The sequence below is a fragment of the Centropristis striata genome, chromosome 16, assembly GCF_030273125.1.
Source record: "Centropristis striata isolate RG_2023a ecotype Rhode Island chromosome 16, C.striata_1.0, whole genome shotgun sequence".
NCBI lineage: Eukaryota > Metazoa > Chordata > Actinopteri > Perciformes > Serranidae > Centropristis > Centropristis striata.
Genome location: NC_081532.1, coordinates 34438853 through 34461016, shown reverse-complemented (window position 1 = coordinate 34461016; position 22164 = coordinate 34438853). Strand labels below are relative to the sequence as shown.

General features: G+C 35.7%; 1 protein-coding gene across 1 annotated transcript in view; it reads right to left on the bottom strand.

Annotated features, from left to right (window-relative positions):
• The window catches only part of akap6 (A kinase (PRKA) anchor protein 6), a 296322-nt gene that overhangs the window by 242714 nt on the left and 31444 nt on the right, over positions 1-22164 (bottom strand). Inside the window, 2 exon segments of the mRNA XM_059352817.1 lie at positions 2868-3039; positions 4057-4340. Of these exon segments, the coding sequence (XP_059208800.1) occupies positions 2868-3039; positions 4057-4280 (396 nt within the window). The 5' untranslated portion in view covers positions 4281-4340.

Here is a 22164-nt window from a genome sequence, read left to right as displayed (position 1 = left end):
AAAAGACACAAAATGACTTAAAAAAGACACAAAATGACCAAAAAAGACACAAAATGACACCAAAAGACACAAAATGACTTAAAAAAAAGACACAAAATGACCAAAAAAAGACACAAAATGACAAAAAAAGACATGAAAAGAATTCAAAAATGGACAAAATTATATTGATTTTATTTTGAAGGGCAAACGCCCGGAAGTGATGTGTTGTTAAGCTGGTGACGACGAGCGAAAATAAAGAGTATTATTTTTCCTTTTATTATTTTATAACCTCCATAAGTATAGGCATAAGGCTCGATTACACACATATAACATATTGTATATTTCAAGATGAATTTGTGGGTGAATGGGTGTGATAAAATAATACAGAATGACATTGGCTTTAAAGCATTGTATTTTTTGAATGTTCAACTGATTTTTAATATGTAAGTAGAAGTAGTAGTGCTGGTAGAAGAATATTTACGTGATAGAAATGACTTTCAGAGATTCATATAGTCTTGTGCAAACAGATATGAAGAATATGTGAGCAATGTTAAATTTATTAACTGATTAAATTGCTGCAGCATAAATGAGATAACAATAATAATATTCCTGTTTTTACATATAGAGGTTTTTTATGGAGAAAATCAGGGGAAATGATTGGTTGATTAAAATTTACAGTCAGGTTTCTGTCCTGTAGGGCTGGGCGATATGGCCCTAAAAGAATATCACGATATTTCAGGCTATTTTTATGATAACGATATTCTTGACGATATTAGGAAATACTTAAAAAGATATAGAAAATATTATTTTTTTTTAGTCTGTATAAATAATAAAAATCTAAAATGTAGTTTGAAGTGCAAATCTCAACAGTTGCCAAATACAAAAAAATGTACTCTTGAGTATGAGCAAATAATAAAAATAACTATTTAGGGGTTCCGGGGGCATATTTTAATGACATTTTGTAAAGGAGAATAAAGGTTCTTGTATGTTTTATTTAAGGCATCTTATTTTGACAGTCTTCTTGTAAATTCTGTGGTGGATTCTCTTAACACACTGTGCTCTTATTTTGAAAGCTGCATGTGTTTAGCAACAGGGAGTAAGTAGCTTTTTGTGATTAAAACAACTTTAACCACGACATCACGATATGGCACACCCCTACTGTCCTGCTCCTCAACGAGTCTTAAAGACCATTTATAATAATAGTTTGTTTGCATTTCTGAGGTACTTCCCCTTTAAGAAAGATGCTTTAAACTCTTCTCAGACACAGTGAATCCAACATGAAGAGGAACTTCTTTGTCCATGATGCAGACGAGTCACAGCGTAAACTTTTTATTCTCTCCTCTTATATAAAATCCACAGGAGACGAAGAGGAGGAGGAGGAGGAGGAGGAGAGAAGTCTGATGATGAAGAAACAAGCGTTGACTGCACACTGACTTGAGTTACATAAATAAATGAACGGTCAACTGCGTGACTTGTTGAAGCCAGTTTATTACATAACACGAGGCCACAGAGTGAGAAGGGCATTATGGGTAAATTTCCGCCTGAGGTCAGACAGTTGAATCGACTGATTTTCTGCTGTCTGCATGAACTCACCATTGAGAGGCATCAATACGTGTTTGTATGCATGTTTTAGACCGATTGAGTGACTTTCCTTTTATTCGGAGCATAATAAATCAGCTCAAGTCGTCTTTTTGATTCCAAATAAGTTTGTGAAGCCTGTTCCCTGGCGTCTTTTTCAGGTGTTTCAGGATCTAAATTTAGACTTTAGTGTTTGTGTGAAAGCTGCTGTGTGTTTTCCCTCTCTTCTGCCGACCTGAGCTCTATTGTTCTGCACCTGCAACACCACAGACTTTAATCTCAGCTCTGTGACTTTGGTTTAATGCTGCTGCTCTCCTCTTTTGTGGGGCGGCAGCTTTTTTTTACAAGCTTTAATGGTTATTTAAGCAGCGCCCGGTTCATTAATGTCAACAACAAAGTGTCCAGAATATATACAGACTATCAAACCACCAGTAAAGTGGCTGATAGCAGCTGTATTTCTGCTAAAGTGACTTGAATTTAAGGCTACGTTTACATGATGACGGTCTGAACAGAAGACGCAAAAGTGGCGTCGCGTCTTCACTTTTTATTCCTCGTTTAGACGAGCGTTTTCAGGAGGAAATCTGCTGCATACGGTGACGCAAAAGTGTGTGAAATGTGATTGTATGCAGCCAGGCGGCATCACTTAAAGCCATAAGAGCATCTTTGGGCATGCAGAAGTTTTCACGCCACACATTTTCATCAGCTACTCCTTCCACAAAGTTCTCCTCCATCACTAGATCTCCCAGGTCTCGTTCACAGCCGTCTGGCTCGCCTCCCACCAATCGCTGCATCCAGAATGTGATGGAGGTAATTCCAGATCCTTCTCTGTTCACTAATACTATCTGTACATATCCTGGACATTTGGTGGAAAGACTCCTGTAAGTTTATTAGAGCTGCCAGAGCAGCTTGAAGGTCCCACCATGGAAATAATCCCACGTTTCTTTATTTCCTGTCCTGGAGCATGTATGTGACGTAAACACATACGTGACGTGAGCAGATCAGATCAGAGTTTTGTGTCTTGTCAGTGTAGACGACACGCTACGGAGGAGAGGATTACACTTTTACACTTTGGAGGGTGGTTTCAGATTTTTGCGTCTTTAAGCCCCCAAAACGCCGTCACCGTCTAAACGAAAGGCACTTCACATAAAATATTTTTAACCGCGAGCGTCCTCGTGTAAACGGGGCCTAAGTCCATCCCACACATGTCAAAGTCTCCAGCAGCACAGAAAGATGCACCAAATGTGTTGAAAAAAAGCAGGTAGAAAAGATTCAGGTGCAGCAGGTCAACAAGCAGAATAAAGTGTTTCTACCTTGAGCTGCACCAGGTGGACGTCCACGTGTCTGTTGTCGCTGTCTTGTCCCACAGAGTGTGTGAGCTGCGTCACTCTGTCGCTGGTTGCTCTCAGCCACTTCTCGATCTCTGGGAGGTGCAGGACCACCTTCCAGTCGGCTCCAGTGTGGAGGGGCGGAGGTTTCTTTGACCTGGAGCAACACACCAAGCACATGGGATAGACGTAAAAACTCAGAGCTGAACTAGTCAGTAGTTTTTTAGTTTACTTTAACCCTTAATAGGACACTCATTGAAATACTTGCAAATTCCAAATTTCAACCCTAGAGAATATTGGAGGATATTACATACTGCCAGAATGTGTAAAAAAAAAACATACCAAAATAATATTTTGAGAAAAAAGTATACAAGATAAAAGTGGCAGATCTACGAGAAAAAAATGCGTAGATTTAAGAGATTTAAAGTGGTGAATCTGGGGGGGAAAAGTTGCTTTTTTCCCACTTTTTTCTCGTAAATCTGCAACTTTTTTTCTTGTAGGTTTGCCACTTTAATCTAGTAAATTTGCAACTTTTTTCTCGAAATAATACCTGACTCTAACTAACAAATATACTGTAGTTCTTTGCCTGATAAAGGGTTAAGAGCTACATTTATTCAGCAATAAATAATAACATAAAAGCTAGTTTTATTATTTCATTACTTAAGTAAAAAAATAAACATTATTTGTGCAGCAGAAATATTGTTTAAATCATATTTACATCGTATTAATCACTCCTTAGATTTACCTTAGAGACTGTTAAAAAGGGAACTGAAAAGACCAGCTGTTTGTTACACTGTAAAAAATGTTTGTAGAAATTACAGTAAAAAACTGTCAAATTGCATCTGAAATAGGTTGTAAAATTAAACATTGTACATCACCGTAGTGATACTTTTAATTACTGTAAATCAAAGAATAGTTTAAAACTTTAAATTCTACCGCCATAAACTGTAGAAAACACACAGTTTTGCTGTAAAAATATAAAATTTTCATGCAAAGTTAATGGAGAAATACCACGATGAAACAATTATCCTGAAAGTAATGGGATTATTCAGTATAAATTACAGTTTTTGCTGATATTTACATTTACATACGTTCACTGTATTTTTTACGTTCTGGCAACCAAAGCTGTCGGTATTTTGCCGTACGTTAAACAGATTATTTTTTTACAGTGTACCTGTGGGAGGGGTCTCGGCCCAGGTAAGGTCCTCCCCCCCGGCTGGGGCCCGGGCCGGGCGAGGAGGCTCCGTCCTGGGCCTGGAGCTCCTGGTCGGGGCAGAGAGGAGGCGTGGTGACATCAGCGGGGGAGCTGGAGGCGTCAGGGTCCAGGGTGGGTGTGACGGAGGTGACCATCGGGGACGGAGGCTCGGGGGCCACGGGGGACAGAGCCACGATGCTCATGGTGACAGACGGACACGGACAGGATCACTAATGGGGGTGGACGAGCCTCATTGGAGTGAACTGGAGAGAGAGAGAGAGAGAGAGAAAATTGTAAATATTGCTTTCTTTTATTGTTATAGATAGATAGATAGATAGATCGATAGATCGATAGATCGATAGATCGATAGATAGATAGATTACTTTATTCATCCCCGAAGGGAAATTCGGTTGTCACAGCAGTCCGGTATTCAAGTACAATAAAATACAATAGAATAAAATACTGAGGTAGCATAAATAAAAACAACAATAGAAAAAAACACAGAATAGAACAAAAACACTTAAGAAGTTAAAAAGAAGAACATCAGTTGGTAGGTTGGTTGGCAGATGATGGTAATAATTAAACTGGTGATATGATGCAACAATGCTATAGTGACTAGACGGTATATAATAATAATAATAGTACAGTATATAATAAATTATATATAATATAATATGTAATAATAGATAATAAACAATATAAAAATAAATAAAATGAAAAATATAAATGAGGTAATTTTAAATAAAATAATATGATATATAATATATAATAATAATAATAATAAATAAGGCCGGTAAGGCCGGTATAATAATAATAGTAGTATATTACAGTATATAGTAATAATAGTAATGGCAGCAACAGTATATATAATAATAATAATAGTAATAATATTAATAACATAGCAAAGTTAGTTAGTTTGTTTTTCTTTTCTTTTGAATATAATAATTTATTGTAAATATTGCTTTCCTTATCTTGTTATCTTTTTTTCTGATGCTTGCTTTGGCAATATATACATTGTAACGTCATGCCAATAAAGCCAATTTAATTGAAAATTGCATTGAAATTTAGAGAGAGAGAGAGAGAGAGAGAGAGAGAGAGAGAGAGAGAGAGAGAGAGATAGCAAAAAAAGATGTATAGGTCAATCAGAAGGGAGATATTTAGAGAAGAAACAGGTATTTAGATCCTTTACTTCAGTAAAAGTATTAATACTACCTGCATTTAAACCATATTCAAGTAAAAGCATCAAAGTATTATCAGCAAAATGTAACTGGCAATGAAAAGGTGAAAAATATTACTGGGAATAAGGAAATTTGAAAATAAAATCAGCCAAAGAGAATCACAATTAAATATTGTTTTGGTCAGTCTGTACATAATTCTGTCACAATAACTATTTTTGTTAGACGATATATTTTCCCAGAAATTATTGCGATATTATTGTAATTTTAAGAGCAATTTATGCACTGATATATTGATAATAAAACATAATTATATGCAGCCTATCAAAGAGCAATTAACTTTTAGTTCTTAAGAATATTACCACAATAGATTATTATTAAAATCTACTGAATAAATAAAAGCAGAGAGCAGAAATCATCATGTTAGATAAAGTGTTGCTGACATTATTGAGGTAACAAACCTGCAGGAAACACTATTATGCCCATATATATTATACAATAAGACCAGATTGTGATTATCTGGACACAGCAGATACTGTAGATGTGCAATATCAGCATTGCCACTCATTCAACAGAGCAGGTTTTAAGTAATAACAATAAACTGTACTTAAGATGTCAGCATTTCTAAAATCTCAGCAAAGTAAATTAACTATTGACTGGAGGAAGATGGGTGGGAATAACAGCTTTTTACTGAAATTGAATGCAGTATGAAATAGTTTATTATGTCCATTTGGGTTGAGCTTTAAATCGCTGTAACTAAAGTTAAAAATAAGATGTAACCAGTGGTGGGAGAAGTATTCAGATCTCTTACTTCAGTAAAAGTACTAATACCACACTGTGAAATTACTCCACTACAAGTAAAAGTCCTGCATTCAAAACTTACTGAAGTAAAAGTAAAAAGTGATCAGCATCAAAATGTACTTAAAGTATCAAAAGTAAAAGTACACGTTATGCAGAATGGACCCACTCAGAGTGTTTTATTAATATCAAGTATATTATTGGATTAATATTATGATGTATTTATGTAAGCAGCACAAATAATCAAATGTAATTTGATCAAGTTAGGGATCGTTTTAACTATTTAATATACTGTTACAAGGTTTAATTAAAAAACAACAAGTCAAATCACTTTAAATGTATTTTTTTATGTTAAATCTCGACCTGTAAAGTAACTAAAGCTGTCAGCTAAATGTAGTGGAGTAAAAAGTACAATATTTGCCTCTAAAATGTAGTGGAGTAGAAGTATAAAGTTACATAAAATGGAAATACTCAAGTAAAGTACAAGTAAGTCAAAATTGTACTTAAGTAGAGTACTTGAGTAAATGTACTTTGTTACTTTCCGTCACTGGATGTAACTGACATCATCAACATAAATCACAGCCACAGTATAATCTGATCTAAAGAATAAACAAACCATACTTCTAATGAATAAGCAAATAACGTAACAAACAGTAAACAACAGTATAGTCCTTTAAGTCGTGCAAATATGCAAATCAACAGATCATATGAGCAAACAGTAAATCAGTAAAAGCAGCTGATTAGTTGCCAGTTAAAGTCTTGCTGCAGTATTTTCACTCCATAAAGCCTCCTGACCAATAGGAAGCCAGCAGCAGTGAGTGATGAGCCAATCACAGAGCTGGATTACTGTGTGACCTTTGAGTCTAATGTCTGATGTCCAACTGTGGGAACACACAAACACGCACACACAGATATAAATATCATTGTGACCTTCATGTACAGCAGAAGTCATGAAACAGCTGCTGCTCAGAGTCAGAGTCACAGATAAGGAGAGAGAGAAAGAGAAACAGGAAGTAAACTAAGAAGAGTATAAAAATAAGAGTTTTAAAAATAGTTAGAGGAGATACTAGGAGAGTCCAGCTCTTCAAAGCATTTAGGACTTTCAGGAAACTTTCTGGACTGATAGAGTGTTTAAAATCTGCAGTTTGAGGCTTCTCTTATAGCGAGACGATGGCTTCATGGTTGGAGGAGAATCTTACTGTATTTTTGATTCATTTTGTATTTCATTTCATGAATAAAACAGTTTCTTGAATCAAACATGTTTGCAAAGAACAAATGCATAAAAAGAAGAAATCAAACCAAGACAGACAAACTAAATGATCCAGTTTGACACTTTCATGATATATCTCTATCAGGGTTGCTGCTTACTTTCTGAAATCATATTTAGTACTTTTTAAAGCCTTGACAGAGAAAATATGAATATGAATATTTTTGTATCTTTATATAACATTCATACATACATTTTCATACAATAGGCTCATCAAACACTTTATTACTTCATTAGATAAAACTGTTAAACAAAATGTTTTCATTGTAAAAGCAAATTAAAGCTTGGTTGGATTTCTCTGGACTGAACTGTAAAACAATTAGGTTTCACTGGTTCTTTTCACACTCACAAAGTAGGCTTTAGTTACAGTATATCTGCCCTTCATCCACTTAACAGTCCATTAAATCTATAAACTCCAGCTAAAAATCCAAAGTACTCTCCTCTCTGCTGTTCTGTCTGCCTTGAAATCTTTAAAGATCCAGTCCTCCTGTCGTGCAGCCTCATCATGAGACCTCTGCAGCCTGTACTCCGAGAAGCTCAAACTCTTCTGTCTGGATGATCAGCAGCCAGTTTGTGTCGTCTGCCTGGATTCAAGTTCTCACAAGAACCACAAATTGGAACCCATCAATGAGGCAGCTCAGGATTACAAAGCAATACTTCTGGGACTTCTGGCACCCTTACATGAGGAACTGGAGTTCTTAGAGTGCAGTAAACTGAGCTCTGATCAAACAGAGAGAGACATTGAACACAGAGCGGCGGATTAAGGACGAGTTCCTGATGCTTCAGAAGTTTCTCCAAGAGGAAGAGCAGTGAGGGAGGAAGAGAAGCAGAAGAGTCAGATGATGAAGACAAAGACTGAGGCTCTGAGCAGAGAGATAGCAGCTCTTTCAGGCCCCGTTTACACGAGGACGCTCGCGGGTAAAAACGTCAAAATATTTTATGTGAAGTGCCTTTTGTTTAGACGGTGACGGCGTTTTTGGGGCTTAAAGACGCAAAAATCTGAAACCACCCTCCAAAGTGTAAAAGTGTAATCCTCTCCTCCGTAGCGTGTCGTCTACACTGACAAGACACAAAACTCTGATCTGATCTGCTCACGTCACGTATGTGTTTACGTCACATACATGCTCCAGGACAGGAAATAAAGAAACGTGGGATTATTTCCATGGTGGGACCTTCAAGCTGCTCTGGCAGCTCTAATAAACTTACAGGAGTCTTTCCACCAAATGTCCAGGATATGTACAGATAGTATTAGTGAACAGAGAAGGATCTGGAATTACCTCCATCACATTCTGGATGCAGCGATTGGTGGGAGGAGCCAGACGGCTGTGAACGAGACCTGGGAGATCTAGTGATGGAGGAGAACTTTGTGGAAGGAGTAGCTGATGAAAATGTGTGGCGTGAAAACTTCTGCATGCCCAAAGATGCTCTTATGGCTTTAAGTGATGCTGCCTGGCTGCATACAATCACATTTCACACACTTTTGCGTCACCGTATGCAGCAGATTTCCTCCTGAAAACGCTCGTCTAAACGAGGAATAAAAAGTGAAGACGAGACGCCACTTTTGCGTCTTCTGTTGAGACCGTCATCATGTAAACGTAGCCTGAGGCTGTGAGCAGAGAGATAGCAGCTCTATCAGACACAGTCAGAGCCACAGGACCTCTCCTTCCTGCACAACGACAAGACTGCAGTGGAAAGGGTCAATCCTGTCCAGTTCAACGATCTACAGCTGAACCCAGGAGGTCCAATAGACACGGACAGACACCTGGACAACCTGCCCTTTGCCATCTTGGACAGTATTAAGAAAATGATCCCAACTTCAAAGATTCTGTTCCCAAAAACGAATCCTGTACCTGTTCCTCTACCACAGCCTACTGAAATACAGGTAATCTCCCCTGCATTAGTGGTGAAGAAGTGTTGGTATCACCACGACAACGAATGAGGACACGAAGACGAATCAGACCCACGGCCTCTTTCGTTTACTCACAAAGTGAGAGTTGACTGTGAGAAAACCAACATGGTCTCACAGAAATCCGTGAAATAGCCACGGATTTCGCTTAACTCAAAATCCGTGGAATAGCCACGGAATCACTCAAATTTCCGTGAAACTGACACGGATTTCGCTACAATGCAAGTTAATGCCAGTCATATCCCGTGGCTATTCCAACATACAAAGTGATTATGTACATTCACTGAGTGAATATTTAGGAAATAAAACATATATTTTTTTACGGCCATTTTATTCCATTTTTTACAGTATAAATAAAGAGTTTTTCCATCAAAAGAAACTCTGTTCTGCCATATAATTGACAAGAAAATACTTCATAAGATTTTACTATTAAATATGACAGTATATTTTTGTTAGAGATATTGTGTTTAGAACATTTAACAGTTAGAAAAAGTATTTTTTACAAAAGATAAATGCAAAAATTACAGTGATGGCTTACACATTAAAACTTTATCTCAGAATATCAGTTGCTTTCACTTAAATTTGCATCTAAAATCTCAGAAAATATTTTTATTTTTTACTCGTAAATGTACCGGTTTTAATCTTAAAAAATATCTGATTTATTTTTCTCAGAAATTTGAGTTTTTGTCTTTTGCCACTTTCATCTTTATTCATGATATTCAAGTTTGTTTATATATAACAGTATATTTTTGACACAAACACAGTGCCAGTGAATATTACAGTAGAGTAATGTATTTTTTTTTTAAAAAGAAGTAAAACATACTGTTTTGGCTGATATATACATTTACGGTGTTTCATTGTTACTGAAACTGATTTAACTAATTTATCATTTTACGTCTTTTACTGTCATGGTTTAGCAGTTTTTCACCGTAAAATCTACAGACATTTTTTACAGTGTGGCCTTGCTTGCATAACAAGTGTGATGATATTTGGAGAACTGCGGTCAGAAAAGTTTCACTAAAGCTGAGATGTTAAACATGTCAAGTTTGGACAAGAGCTGGGAGCTTGCAGGAAATAAATGTGTGTAAGTACAGCCTCACTGTGCACAAAGCAGCAGTTTAAAACATTTAGAGGGAAGTCCTCACTCTGCAAAAATGTTCTCACTGCAACTGAGAACTCTGAAACTCAAGCTGCTTCTATAGCAAAATAAAAAATACTGGAAAAAAAGCGTACCTCTCCGTCTGTCCGGGCCTTTAAAGACATAATAATCCCATATTTAAAAAGCAGATGGAGTAATCCAGACTTCCATATGAGGAGGCAGAAGTTCAAACATGTTGTCGGATGACAACAACAAACTCTTTCTGTCTGCGTGAAAAGACAAACCCTCTCCTTTCTGTTTCTCTCAATCAATACTTTGTTTTCTCACACTTTCTCTCTCTTTCCACTGTTATTCTTTCTGTCTCTCTCATGACTGACACAGCATGGCACTGCACACACACTGCCGGTGTGTGTGTGTGTGTGTGTGTGTGTGTGTGTGTGTGTGTGTGTGCTCCCCTTCATCTCAGTTGTAGCTTTAAATCCTTTTAAGCGCGGCCCGACGCAGCGAACAGACAAATAAAATGTTTTATTCATATCCTCTTTTCTCTGAATAAAATATGCATCCAGCTCCGTCTGCAGCTTCCAGCGTGAACCAACATAAAGAGCCATTTCAGGAGAAAAAAAAGAATACTACAAAAAAAAAATATATATATTGCCTATTAATTTCCTGAAAGAAAAAGTTAAATTTAACATCCAGTGTGCAAAAAAAAAAGCTGCAGCTTTGAAATCAGGAATTTCTGTTAAAAACTGAAAAAGTTAATTTAGAAAAAACAAATAAAAGTTGTTCTTAAAAATGATAAACCACCAACCAGTTTGACTGATATTCCTTTGACCACACAATAAAAATAAAAATAAACTATTTCTTTTTATATGTTATCAAAACAAGCCTTGGTTGACAGGACAAAGAATAAAATTAAAAACAGCGATATCTGTTTTTGTAAATAAACCATTGATTTGTCACCTGAACCTGCTGCTGTGGTAATTTATCTTTTTATTTATACTTTTTGAATCGTTTACACATGTTAATTAAATAAATGGTGTTAAAATTAATTTTAAAAACATTCTTTTTTTACTTGAGCACCGTTATGGGACAATGTTGCCTATGGGCAACAAACCACAAAAACTTTAGTCTATTTTAAGACAGATTTCTTAACTGGCATCATATGCCACATGCGTACCATAGAGGGTTAACTATGACGTTTGATGACAAAAACATTAAAATAATGCCATTAAAATGTGTTGGTTTATCTGTATCACACACACACACACACACACTGAGCCAGTAGCCAGCAGCAGTCTGACTCAGCCTCTGTATTGATCAGCAGCAGCAGCAGTGAAGCAGAGAAACCATGTCAGTGGAGCAGCAGAACACAAAGCAGTCGGTGATAAACTCAACCTGCCTGACAGGATTAATGATGGTGACCCAGTTCAGACCAGTTTAACAGAGGACAGGAGCGAGAAGAGGCTGGAACGTTACCAGTGAAGTATAAACACACTGTGGATGAGCAGAAAGATAAAGGACGTTCACATCCAGTGCCAGAGTTTTGAAAACTAACCTGCTATCAACTGACAAACTTCAGATTTCCACGATTAAAGGGATGGTTCTGATTATTTCTAAGTGAGTTTGTATGCAACCTGGTCTCACAGGAATCCGTGAAATAGCCACGGATTCGCTTAACTCAAAATCCGTGGAATAGCCACGGAATCACTCAAATTTCCGTGAAACTGACACGGATTTCGCTACAATGCAAGTTAATGCCAGTCATATCCCGTGGCTATTCCAACATACAAAGTGATTATGTACATTCACTGAGTAAATATTTAGAAAATAAAACATATATTTCTCGCTAGAAATGTGATCAAAATCCATTTTTATGCAGAAAGTCAAAATATTGATTTTTCACTAAAAATGAGAGAACTGTCCGCCATGTTTTTTTGTTCTGACCGCCGGGACCTTGAAAGTCACGTGACTTGAAACAAACCAATAGGAACAAATATTAACTTGCATTGTAGCGAAATCCGTGTCAGTTTCACGGAAATTTGAGTGATTCCGTGGCTATTCCACGGATTTTGAGTTAAGCGAATCCGTGGCTATTTCACGGATTCCTGTGAGACCAGGTTCTTGTATGAGGTACTGACCTATTATCGGTATATTAACTACAGTAAAGTTTTTAAAGAATTAGTTCACATTCATAAAAGTCACATAAAAAACACACTAAGGATACTTACAGTCATGGAAAAAATTATAAGACCATTGTTTTCAATGCCTGGTACAACTAAAGGTACATTTATTTGGACAAATATAATAACAACAAAAAAAGATCATAAGAGTTTAATTTAAGAGCTGCTATCTAGACATTTTTCATGGTTTTATGGTAATGACAAAAAACTCTTAAATTAAACTCTTATCAGCTATTTTTGTTGTTATCATCATATTTGTCCAAACAAATGTACCTTTAGTTGTACCAGACACTAAATGAACCTTTTCTTCCTTTTGTTTAAATTGTTAATAGTTTTTAAATTTATTCTGATTTAAATTGTAATTCGTTCATTCTTTTTTATATTTTTTATTTGTTAAATTGTTAATATGTTTCTTATATTTCTTGTTTATACTGCTTGTTTGTTTTTATTGTTATTTTTATTGAAGCTCCTCTTTATCTTGCTTTCCACCTTGCTGCTGTTTTACTGGAAATTTCCCCGTTGTGGGACTAATAAAGGAAAATCTAATCTAACAGTAAACCAGAAACTCCTGTGTTCTGTGAGGTTAAATTAGTGTTTTTGTCAATGGAGTCTGGTGGTTTTTTCAAAAGAGCATTGTTATCAGCTTCAGTTTCCCTTCACATAAACTTTAGCAGGGCTGCCATCTACTGCAGACAATACACTAACTACTGATAAGTACAACCCCACTTCTAATTATCCGAACTATCCTTTTAACAAAGCAGCAGAAGATATAAAGTGGTGATAAAATATGTCTCAGGCACATTGAATACTTTGGAGCTTCTGTGTCCAAAAACTGAAGGTCCTCATTCAAAACTATCAAATGTTTTACCTTAAATTAATAATAAGATATGAATAAAAGTTTAATTGGAAGGGTCAGGCTATATAATTGGAATTATTGTATAGTAATTTTATGTTTCTGATCCTGAAACTGACATGATGAGCTGCATTTCAACCGGTAAAGTGACGCCCTGTGCCGGATAAACGCTGCTACATGATGTTTGTTACAAAAGCTGCAGTTTTGTGAAACTGAGCCCAAATAATTTTTCACATTTGCACCGTTATTTTCACCTACACTACCGGTCAAAAGTTTTAGAACACCCCAATTTTTCCATTTTTTTTATTGAAATTCAAGCAGTTCAAGTCAAATGAACAGCTTGAAAGGGTCCAAAGGTAAGTGGTGAACTGCCAGAGGTAAATAAAAAAAGGTAAGCTTAACCAAAACTGGAAAATAATGTACATTTCAGAATTATGCAAGTAGGCCTTTTTCAGGGAACAAGAAATGGGTTAACAACTTAACTCTATGGAGTCTTGGGCTATTTTGTCCATTTTTGAATTCTTTTCATGTCTTTGTAAGTCATTTTGTGTCTTTTTTAAGACATTTTGTGTCTTTTTTAAGACATTTTGTGTCTTTTGGTGTCTTTTTTGTCATTTTGTGTCTTTTTTTTGGTCATTTTGTGTCTTTTTTTAGTCCTTAAGTCCAACAAAAAATGTGATTTTGAATTTTTTTTTACTTTCAAAACACTATCATGCTCAATAAAGAATTTTAAATGTTGCAAATGTGCATTAATTTCAGAGTAGACTGAGACATTAAACTGCATCATTTTCAATTAAATTCTGGAAAAGTTGGTGTGTTCTAAAACTTTTGACCAGTAGTGTATATATTAAAGCAAAATGCTTGTGCTGCAGGCTCATAAATGTGAGCAAGAAGATGCAAGAACATCCCACAAATGGAGAAACAACAACACATTTTATCCAGACACATGATTGAAATACGACCTTTCGGATTAGCTCGGAGCATCTCTAGTAATAATAATAGTAATAAGTGGTCCTTTGAGTTTTAATAAAAGTCTGAGCGCACTCTAGTTTCCCCGAGACGGAGCGCAGAGAGACGCTGAGCTCTAATCCTCGGCTGTTCAGACACCATCATTAATGTTCATGAACGCTGCGCTGAGCTGCTCATTGATGTTCAACGTCTGAAAACATCATTAATCTCCATGAAGAACACACAGATTCAGTCAAAGTTTCTAAAGGAGTCAGAAGGTCCCGGCTGGCTCATAAAAGGTCCACAAAGTGGAAAATTCTGTATTCAACTGGATTAAAAGATAACACCATTCAAGATCAAAGATCAAAGACAAATGTAAACACAACTTAATGCAAAATTACTTATTTTCTCTATTTAATCATGTTGTGACCTCTGAGATTTGTTTTGAGGACCTTTGGAGGGTCCAAATCCACAAGTTGGAAACCACTGATTTACAGTCTTACTATTAAAATTGAATGTAATGTGTTTATGCTTTAAATTCAAAGCATTTATTTACGTTTTTATAAAACTGATGGTCATTGTATATGTATTTATTTACTATATTTGCTTTTCCTTGCTCCTTATGTCTCTCCCTGGGAATTATTCTGTGTGAGTAAAGCATTTCCTGTCTGTGAGGCGTGTCATGATGAGGTCATCGGGCAGGAAATAGATGACATCAGCAGCCACATGACAGAAGGAGGAGGAGGAGGAGGAGGAGGAGGAGGAGAGGAAGAGGAAAGAAGGAGGAGGAGGAGGAGGAGAGGAACAGGAAAGAAGGAGGAGGAGGAAAGAAGGAGGAGGAGGAGGAGAGGAAGAGGAAAGAAGGAGGAGGAGGAGGAGGAGGAGGAGGAGGAAAGAAGGAGGAGGAGGAGGAGGAGGAGAGGAAGAGGAAAGAAGGAGGAGGAGGAGGAGAGGAAGAGGAAAGAAGGAGGAGGAGGAGGAGAGGAAGAGGAAAGAAGGAGGAGGAGGAGGAGAGGAAGAGGAAAGAAGGAGGAGGAGGAGGAGGAGGAGAGGAACAGGAAAGAAGGAGGAGGAGGAGGAGGAGAGGAAGAGGAGAGGAAAGGAGGAGGAGGAGAGGAAAGGAGGAGGAGGAGAGGAAAGAAGGAGGAGGAGGAGGAGAGGAAGAGGAAAGAAGGAGGAGGAGGAGGAGGAGAGGAACAGGAAAGAAGGAGGAGGAGGAGGAGGAGGAGGAGGAGGAAAGAAGGAGGAGGAGGAGGAGAGGAACAGGAAAGAAGGAGGAGGAGGAGGAGGAGAGGAACAGGAAAGAAGGAGGAGGAGGAGGAGGAGAGGAACAGGAAAGAAGGAGGAGGAGGAGGAGAGGAACAGGAAAGAAGGAGGAGGAGGAGGAGAGGAAAGAAGGAGGAGGACGAGAGGAACAGGAAAGAAGGAGGAGGAGGAGGAGAGGAACAGGAAAGAAGGAGGAGGAGGAGGAGAGGAACAGGAAAGAGGAGGAGGAGGAGGAGGAGGAGAGGAACAGGAAAGAAGGAGGAGGAGGAGGAGGAGGAGAGGAAAGAAGGAGGAGGAGGAGGAGGAAAGGAGGAGGAGGAGGAGGAAAGAAGGAGGAGGAGGAGGAGGAGGAGGAGAGGAAGAGGAAAGAAGGAGGAGGAGGAGGAGGAGGAGGAGGAGGAGGAGGAGGGAGGTGAACATGACAAGAGGATGATCATCATGTTAACAGAGAACTATGACATCAGTAATGATGATCACATGAGTCGGATCAATAATTATTATTGATCTGTTCATAACCTCCATGTAATGCTCCAGGATGATAGTATTAAGTCTTGGTGAGTCACACATCATTAAATAAATCATGTCTTCAAAGTCATTTATACAAAAAATGACCTTCTTTACCTCAGTTAACCACTATTGCTGATTTTATTTATGTTTGAACTGAAGTTAATCTGTAAACTATTAATAAAAAGCTAAATATTTCCAAGTCAACTGGATGATTTTCCTGCAGAGCTGAAACTTTGCTGCTCTGCATGTTTTCTTGTTGCATGTTCAGCCGACCTGCTGTGCACTGATTAGAAGACTGATTAATTAGAGTTAATTATTAGGAAGTGTGCCAAGTCAACCCTGTTTATATTTATATAATTAGTACACAATCCTATTTGAAGTTCATAACACATCACTTCCTTTCTAGGAAAATCTATGGAAATTAGGCTTAAACACCTTTCCTACTAAATTAATCAACTAATTGGTTGTTTTTGTTCTTGCACACAATATAAATTGGTGCTCTTGCATGATTTTTTTTTGCAGAGAAACTTTGTTTTACAGATCTGCTCAATAATAATATAAAAATAATAACATAATTAAGCATATTTCAAAGCACAGTGCTTTACAATAAACAGATCACATTTTAAACAGAGAGACATTGTGATTCATTTAAAGCCCCAAAACTATAAAAGTAAAGGTATAAGTTTTAACTCTGTATCTGGTATCAATGTTTCAGTGATTTGTGTCTATTGATGCAACACAAATGTGGCTGGATTGATTTTTTTTTTTTTTTGTTTGTTTTTATTAAAGTATTTATTTAATTTTTAATTTTTCAACATATAATACAGACACTTACAAACAGCCGAGACAGACACCAAAAACAGAGAGGAAAAAAAATTAAAAATAAAAAAAAAATTAAAATTAAAAAAATTAAATTAAATTAAAATAATAATAATAATAATAATAATAAAATAAAATAAAAAAAATAAATAAAAAATTAGTGGCTCGATTGATAATCACAAAAGAAGATTGAAAACACTGGAATGACAGCGACTCTCTTATTTCTCCTCAACAACAGAGCTGTGTGCACTTAATTACACAGTAAATAGGTCATTTTCCTGCAGAGATGCCGACAGGGAGGCAGGCCGGACACGTGACTGCACACACACACACACACACTAAAAACCACACACACACAAAGTAAATATCTGTATTTGATGTTCTACACAAATCAACTGTACAATTACAAACTCACACTGAGGAGCCAATATTAATCCAGATTTTATTTGTCTTTTAATAATTATATACACTACCGGTCAAAAGTTTTAGAACACCCCAATTTTTCCAGTTTTTTATTGAAATTCAAGCAGTTCAAGTCAAATGAACAGCTTGAAAGGGTCCAAAGGTAAGTGGTGAACTGCCAGAGGTAAATAAAAAAAGGTAAGCTGAACCAAAACTGGAAAATAATGTACATTTCAGAATTATACAAGTAGGCCTTTTTCAGGGAACAAGAAATGGGTTAACAACTTAACTCTATGGAGTCTTGGGCTATTTTGTCCATTTATTAATTCTTTTCATGTCTTTGTAAGTCATTTTGTGTCTTTTTTTGGTCATTTTGTGTCTTTTGGTGTCTTTTTTTGTCATTTTGTGTCTTTTTTTTAGTCCTTTAGTCCAACATAAAATGTGATTTTGAATCTTTTTTTTACTTTCAAAACACTATCATACTCAATAAAGAATTTTAAATGTTGCAAATGTGCATTCATTTCAGAGTACGCTGAGACATTAAACTGCATCATTTTCAATTAAATTCTGGAAAAGTTGGTGTGTTCTAAAACTTTTGACCAGTAGTGTATATCTCGGTTTTACTCAGTTTTCACATGTGGACAGGAGTGTCCTGTGTGTTCTGTGTAGTGATACATTTTGATATTAAATTTTGGGTCGCTGGGAAACATTACATTACAGTTAACATTACAAAAAACTGAATTTTTCACAAAAATATTAATAGTGGACAGGTGATGTCCTGTGTAGTGATCCACTTGGTCAATACACAATATATGGAAACTATTAAATGATTTATATAAAATAAATGAACTACAGCATTAGTATTTACAGGCCTGCAGCTGGAGACCTTGCTCGTGAAAAGAAACTTGGACAATAAAGCAAATTGCACCTTATTTGTTTCATAGCACCAACATTTTTATACTGTATATTCATATTTATTCTGCACTGGAATTCTATTCTACTACTTAATACATACTCCTTCTTTAGACACTTTATTTTTTATTGTATTTTATTGTATTTTTATATTTTATTGCTTGAAGTATGCCTAGGTTGTTCTTTTTATTTAATTGTGTTGTTATTGTCTCTGTGTGTAATGCTGCTGCTACACTGTAATTTCCCAGCTTGGGATAAATAAAGTCTGTCTGTCTGTCTGTCTGTCTGTCTGTCTGTCTATCTATATATCTATATATCTATCTATCTATCTATCTATCTATCTATCTATCTATCCATCTAAATTCTGACTGTTAGAAGACTGAATTTAGGCAACTAATGTTTAACATTTGCAATAATTTGTTTGGTTTGTTAAACATGATAAGGGTAATCCAGAATCTGTTGTGTTAAAGCAGTGAGAAGGGTCTGTTACTGTGTATATTCAGTTAATATGGCATGCTTCAGTCCATCAGAAACACACACACATGAAAACAAACATGCGGTCCTTTAATCCGTGAGAGCTCAGCTGCAGGTTTTCAAACATCTCTGGGTTTCAGAGCATGCACACGTTACACACATCATCTTGTTTAACATCGTGTGTGACGTCTAATCCTCACTGATCTCATGATTCAAAGCTGGCCGGCAGCTTATGAATCAGCAGTCTGGAGTCAGACAGGAGACGGTTAACACGGGATCCCATTCATCTGTCTTTTTTGAGATTAAAGGGAGGGAAAGAGGTTTTTATGTAACGCAGCAGCTGTTTTATCAGCTGGAGTCACACAGCGAGGCCGGAGTTTCTCCCACTTTCATCTAGATGCTGCAGATACTACTAATGTTCAGACAGAGAAGCCGAAATGTGAGATTTTATTCTTCTTTGGGGAGTCCTGCAATTTAGTTTTTCCCAATTCTTTCCCCCTCTTAACAATCTTTTCCTCTAAAAGTTTAAGCTCCTTTCTGTATCTCCTGTATCCACATTTAAGGGGGGAAACCAGCACAAACAGGGAGGGGAAATTATAACTATATCATGTAGAACTATAATTTTAGCTAACAAAAAACAGATAAACTGCAAATTTAACTCCATTCTTGACCAAAACTGGGAAAAGGTGTTTATTTAATAATGAAATTCCACCACCAGTTTGAGTGATATTCCCAATAAAATATAAAAGAACAAAAAATTACACTAAATTAAAAACTTTTTGATTTCTTATCAAAACAAGCCTAGGATGACTGGCGGATTCAGGACAAAATAAATAACAGATAAAAAAAAAACAGATAACCCACAAAATCAACTACATTCTTGACCAAAACTGGAAGAAAGGTGTGATTTTAACAACGACTCTAAATTTTAGACATTCATTACAAACCAAAACAGATAAATGGAGAAATTAGCTACATGGAAACAGGGAAAAAGTGTTTGAAAAATATAGTTTTCTATTTTAATTTGCTCCATATTTTAGACCTTCTTTCTTAAAGCAAAAAAGTATGTATTTACTGTAAGATTTGAATCTTTAATTTCATAACTATTCAAGCCAATGATAACATTATCTTATTTAAATCATAGAGGTGGCTGTAAATCGCTTCGAGAGAAATGAGAACAAATCAGATACCAACAACTGGCAAATTAACTGACATTTAGGTTTTTTAGGATTTTACCTTGGTGTTTTGGTGGATAACAGTAAATATATTAGGAAGAGATTAAGTAAAATCATCTTAAAATACGTCTTAAAAATGCTATAAATACATGTTCAATACAAATGGTTTAAGTGTTTTCTCATCCGCTCCCCAATTCACTTCCATCTCTCCTTCTCCGCTCGTCTGGGAGATTTAATTGGCTCTGGTGACTTTATTACATCCGACCCAGACGAACAAACGGGACAACTTCCTCCTTCCTCATTCATCTCTCCTTTAAATCTACTCCTTCCATCTTCTGATCTCTCTTCCTGATTCACTTCTGACGTTATCTGTTACATTAACACACATATTAAATATCTCTCCACATACACTAGTTCTTTGGACTTTGTACTGTGATATTTTTTTGCACACATACCCTGGTCAATATTTTATATATGACTGCACAGCTCATCCACTTTAAAAACAGACATATGGTTTGCATTTTTGCAGCAATTTCAAACATTTTATTTTATTTTTTAAGTTGTTGCAAAGCATTTCTAATCTGTGTTTAAAAAGGTGCTGTATTATTATTATTATTATTATTATTATTATTATTAATAATAATAATAACTAATACTGTAAATATTATTATTATTATTATTATTATTATTAAGGTAAAAAAATATAGATTATTATAGATTATTTTATGTTATTATTTAGGTATTTCTTTTTTTCATTTATTTTCTATCTTTTTTTCTTTTTTTTTCTTTACTTTTTTCTTACCATTTTAACAAATGGTTTGCATTTTTGCAGTAATTTCAAACATTTTATTTTATTTTTTAAGTTGTTGCAAAGCATTTTTAATCTGTGTTTAAAAAGGTGCTGTATCATTATTATTATTATTATTATTATTATTATTATTAACTAATACTGTAAATATTATTATTATTATTATTATTAAGGTTAAAAAAATCTAGATATTATAGATTATTTTATATTATTATTTAGGTATTTCTTTTTTTCATTTATTTTCTATCCATCTATTATTATTATTATTATTATTATTATTATTATTATTATTAACTAATACTGTAAATATTATTATTATTATTATTATTATTATTAAGGTTAAAAAAATCTAGATTATAATAGATTATTTTATGTTATTATTTAGGTATTTCTTTTTTTCATTTATTTTCTATCTTTTTTTCTTTATTTTAGGTCTTCTGCACTGTGTTTATTGTTGTGCACCAAATCAGAGGAAAAAATCCTTGTATATGCAAACCTACTTTGCAATAAAAACAATTTCACCTTTAAAATCATGTTGTTGCAGTCATTGCTATTAAACTAACCATAAGGCAGGTATTTCATCCTTCACTTGTGGACTAAAAACAAAGGTCGTTGCAGGTATTTAGACAAACAACAGATGGTTTTATTGCAACACAACAGTTAGAAAACATCTCGTCTCTCTCTTCCAGCCGGTTTCACCCTCACAGCCTCAGCAGCTCTCTCAGCCACACCCACAGCACATGGCTCGCCTGCAGACGGGACTCAGGGTGAACTGAGCTCACCGCCGCAAACGTAATATTATAAATAAATAATTTACAGAAAAACCAAACGCTGTGTGTGTGTTAGTGTTAAAGTCAGAGGGAGAGAGAGAGAGAGAGTCACCATGGTGCTGAGACTTAAAATAAACGGAGGAGAGGTCGATGTGGAGAAAGAAAATACAGCCAGTCACAGAGGAGAGAAGGGTGTGTGTGTGTGTGCGTGTGTGTGTGTGTGTGTGTGTGTGTGTGTGTGTGTGTGTGTGTGTGTGTGTGTGGAGGGTCTCAGGGGTCCTCCAGCCCAGCCCCAGTATGAATAATGTATCACAGGGGAGGAAGATGTGTTGGAGGGATCCTCTGTTCCTGGTCGTTAATCTCTTAACGAGCAGCAGCAGAGGTAAAATAAATAGAAAAATATAGCAAACTTTATTTTATTAAGGTATTTTTTTAAATCTTTTTTTATTTTTTATTTTTTTAATGAGCATACTTGGCTTCCTGTGTTTATTTATGTATTGGTATTATTAGCATAATTGTTAATGTTTCTGTTTCTCTGCTTTTTTGCCTCCCTATATATTATTATATATTATTATAATACTATGTTTTTTGTTTTGTTTTGTATTTATTTTTCTTTTGTGGTTCTTTTTTCTAATGTACCCTTTAAAAAACAAAAATGTGGAAAACAGCTGTGGAATAAGTTATGTCTTGTACTGATGCTTATGAATGCTAATTTCCAATAAAAAATA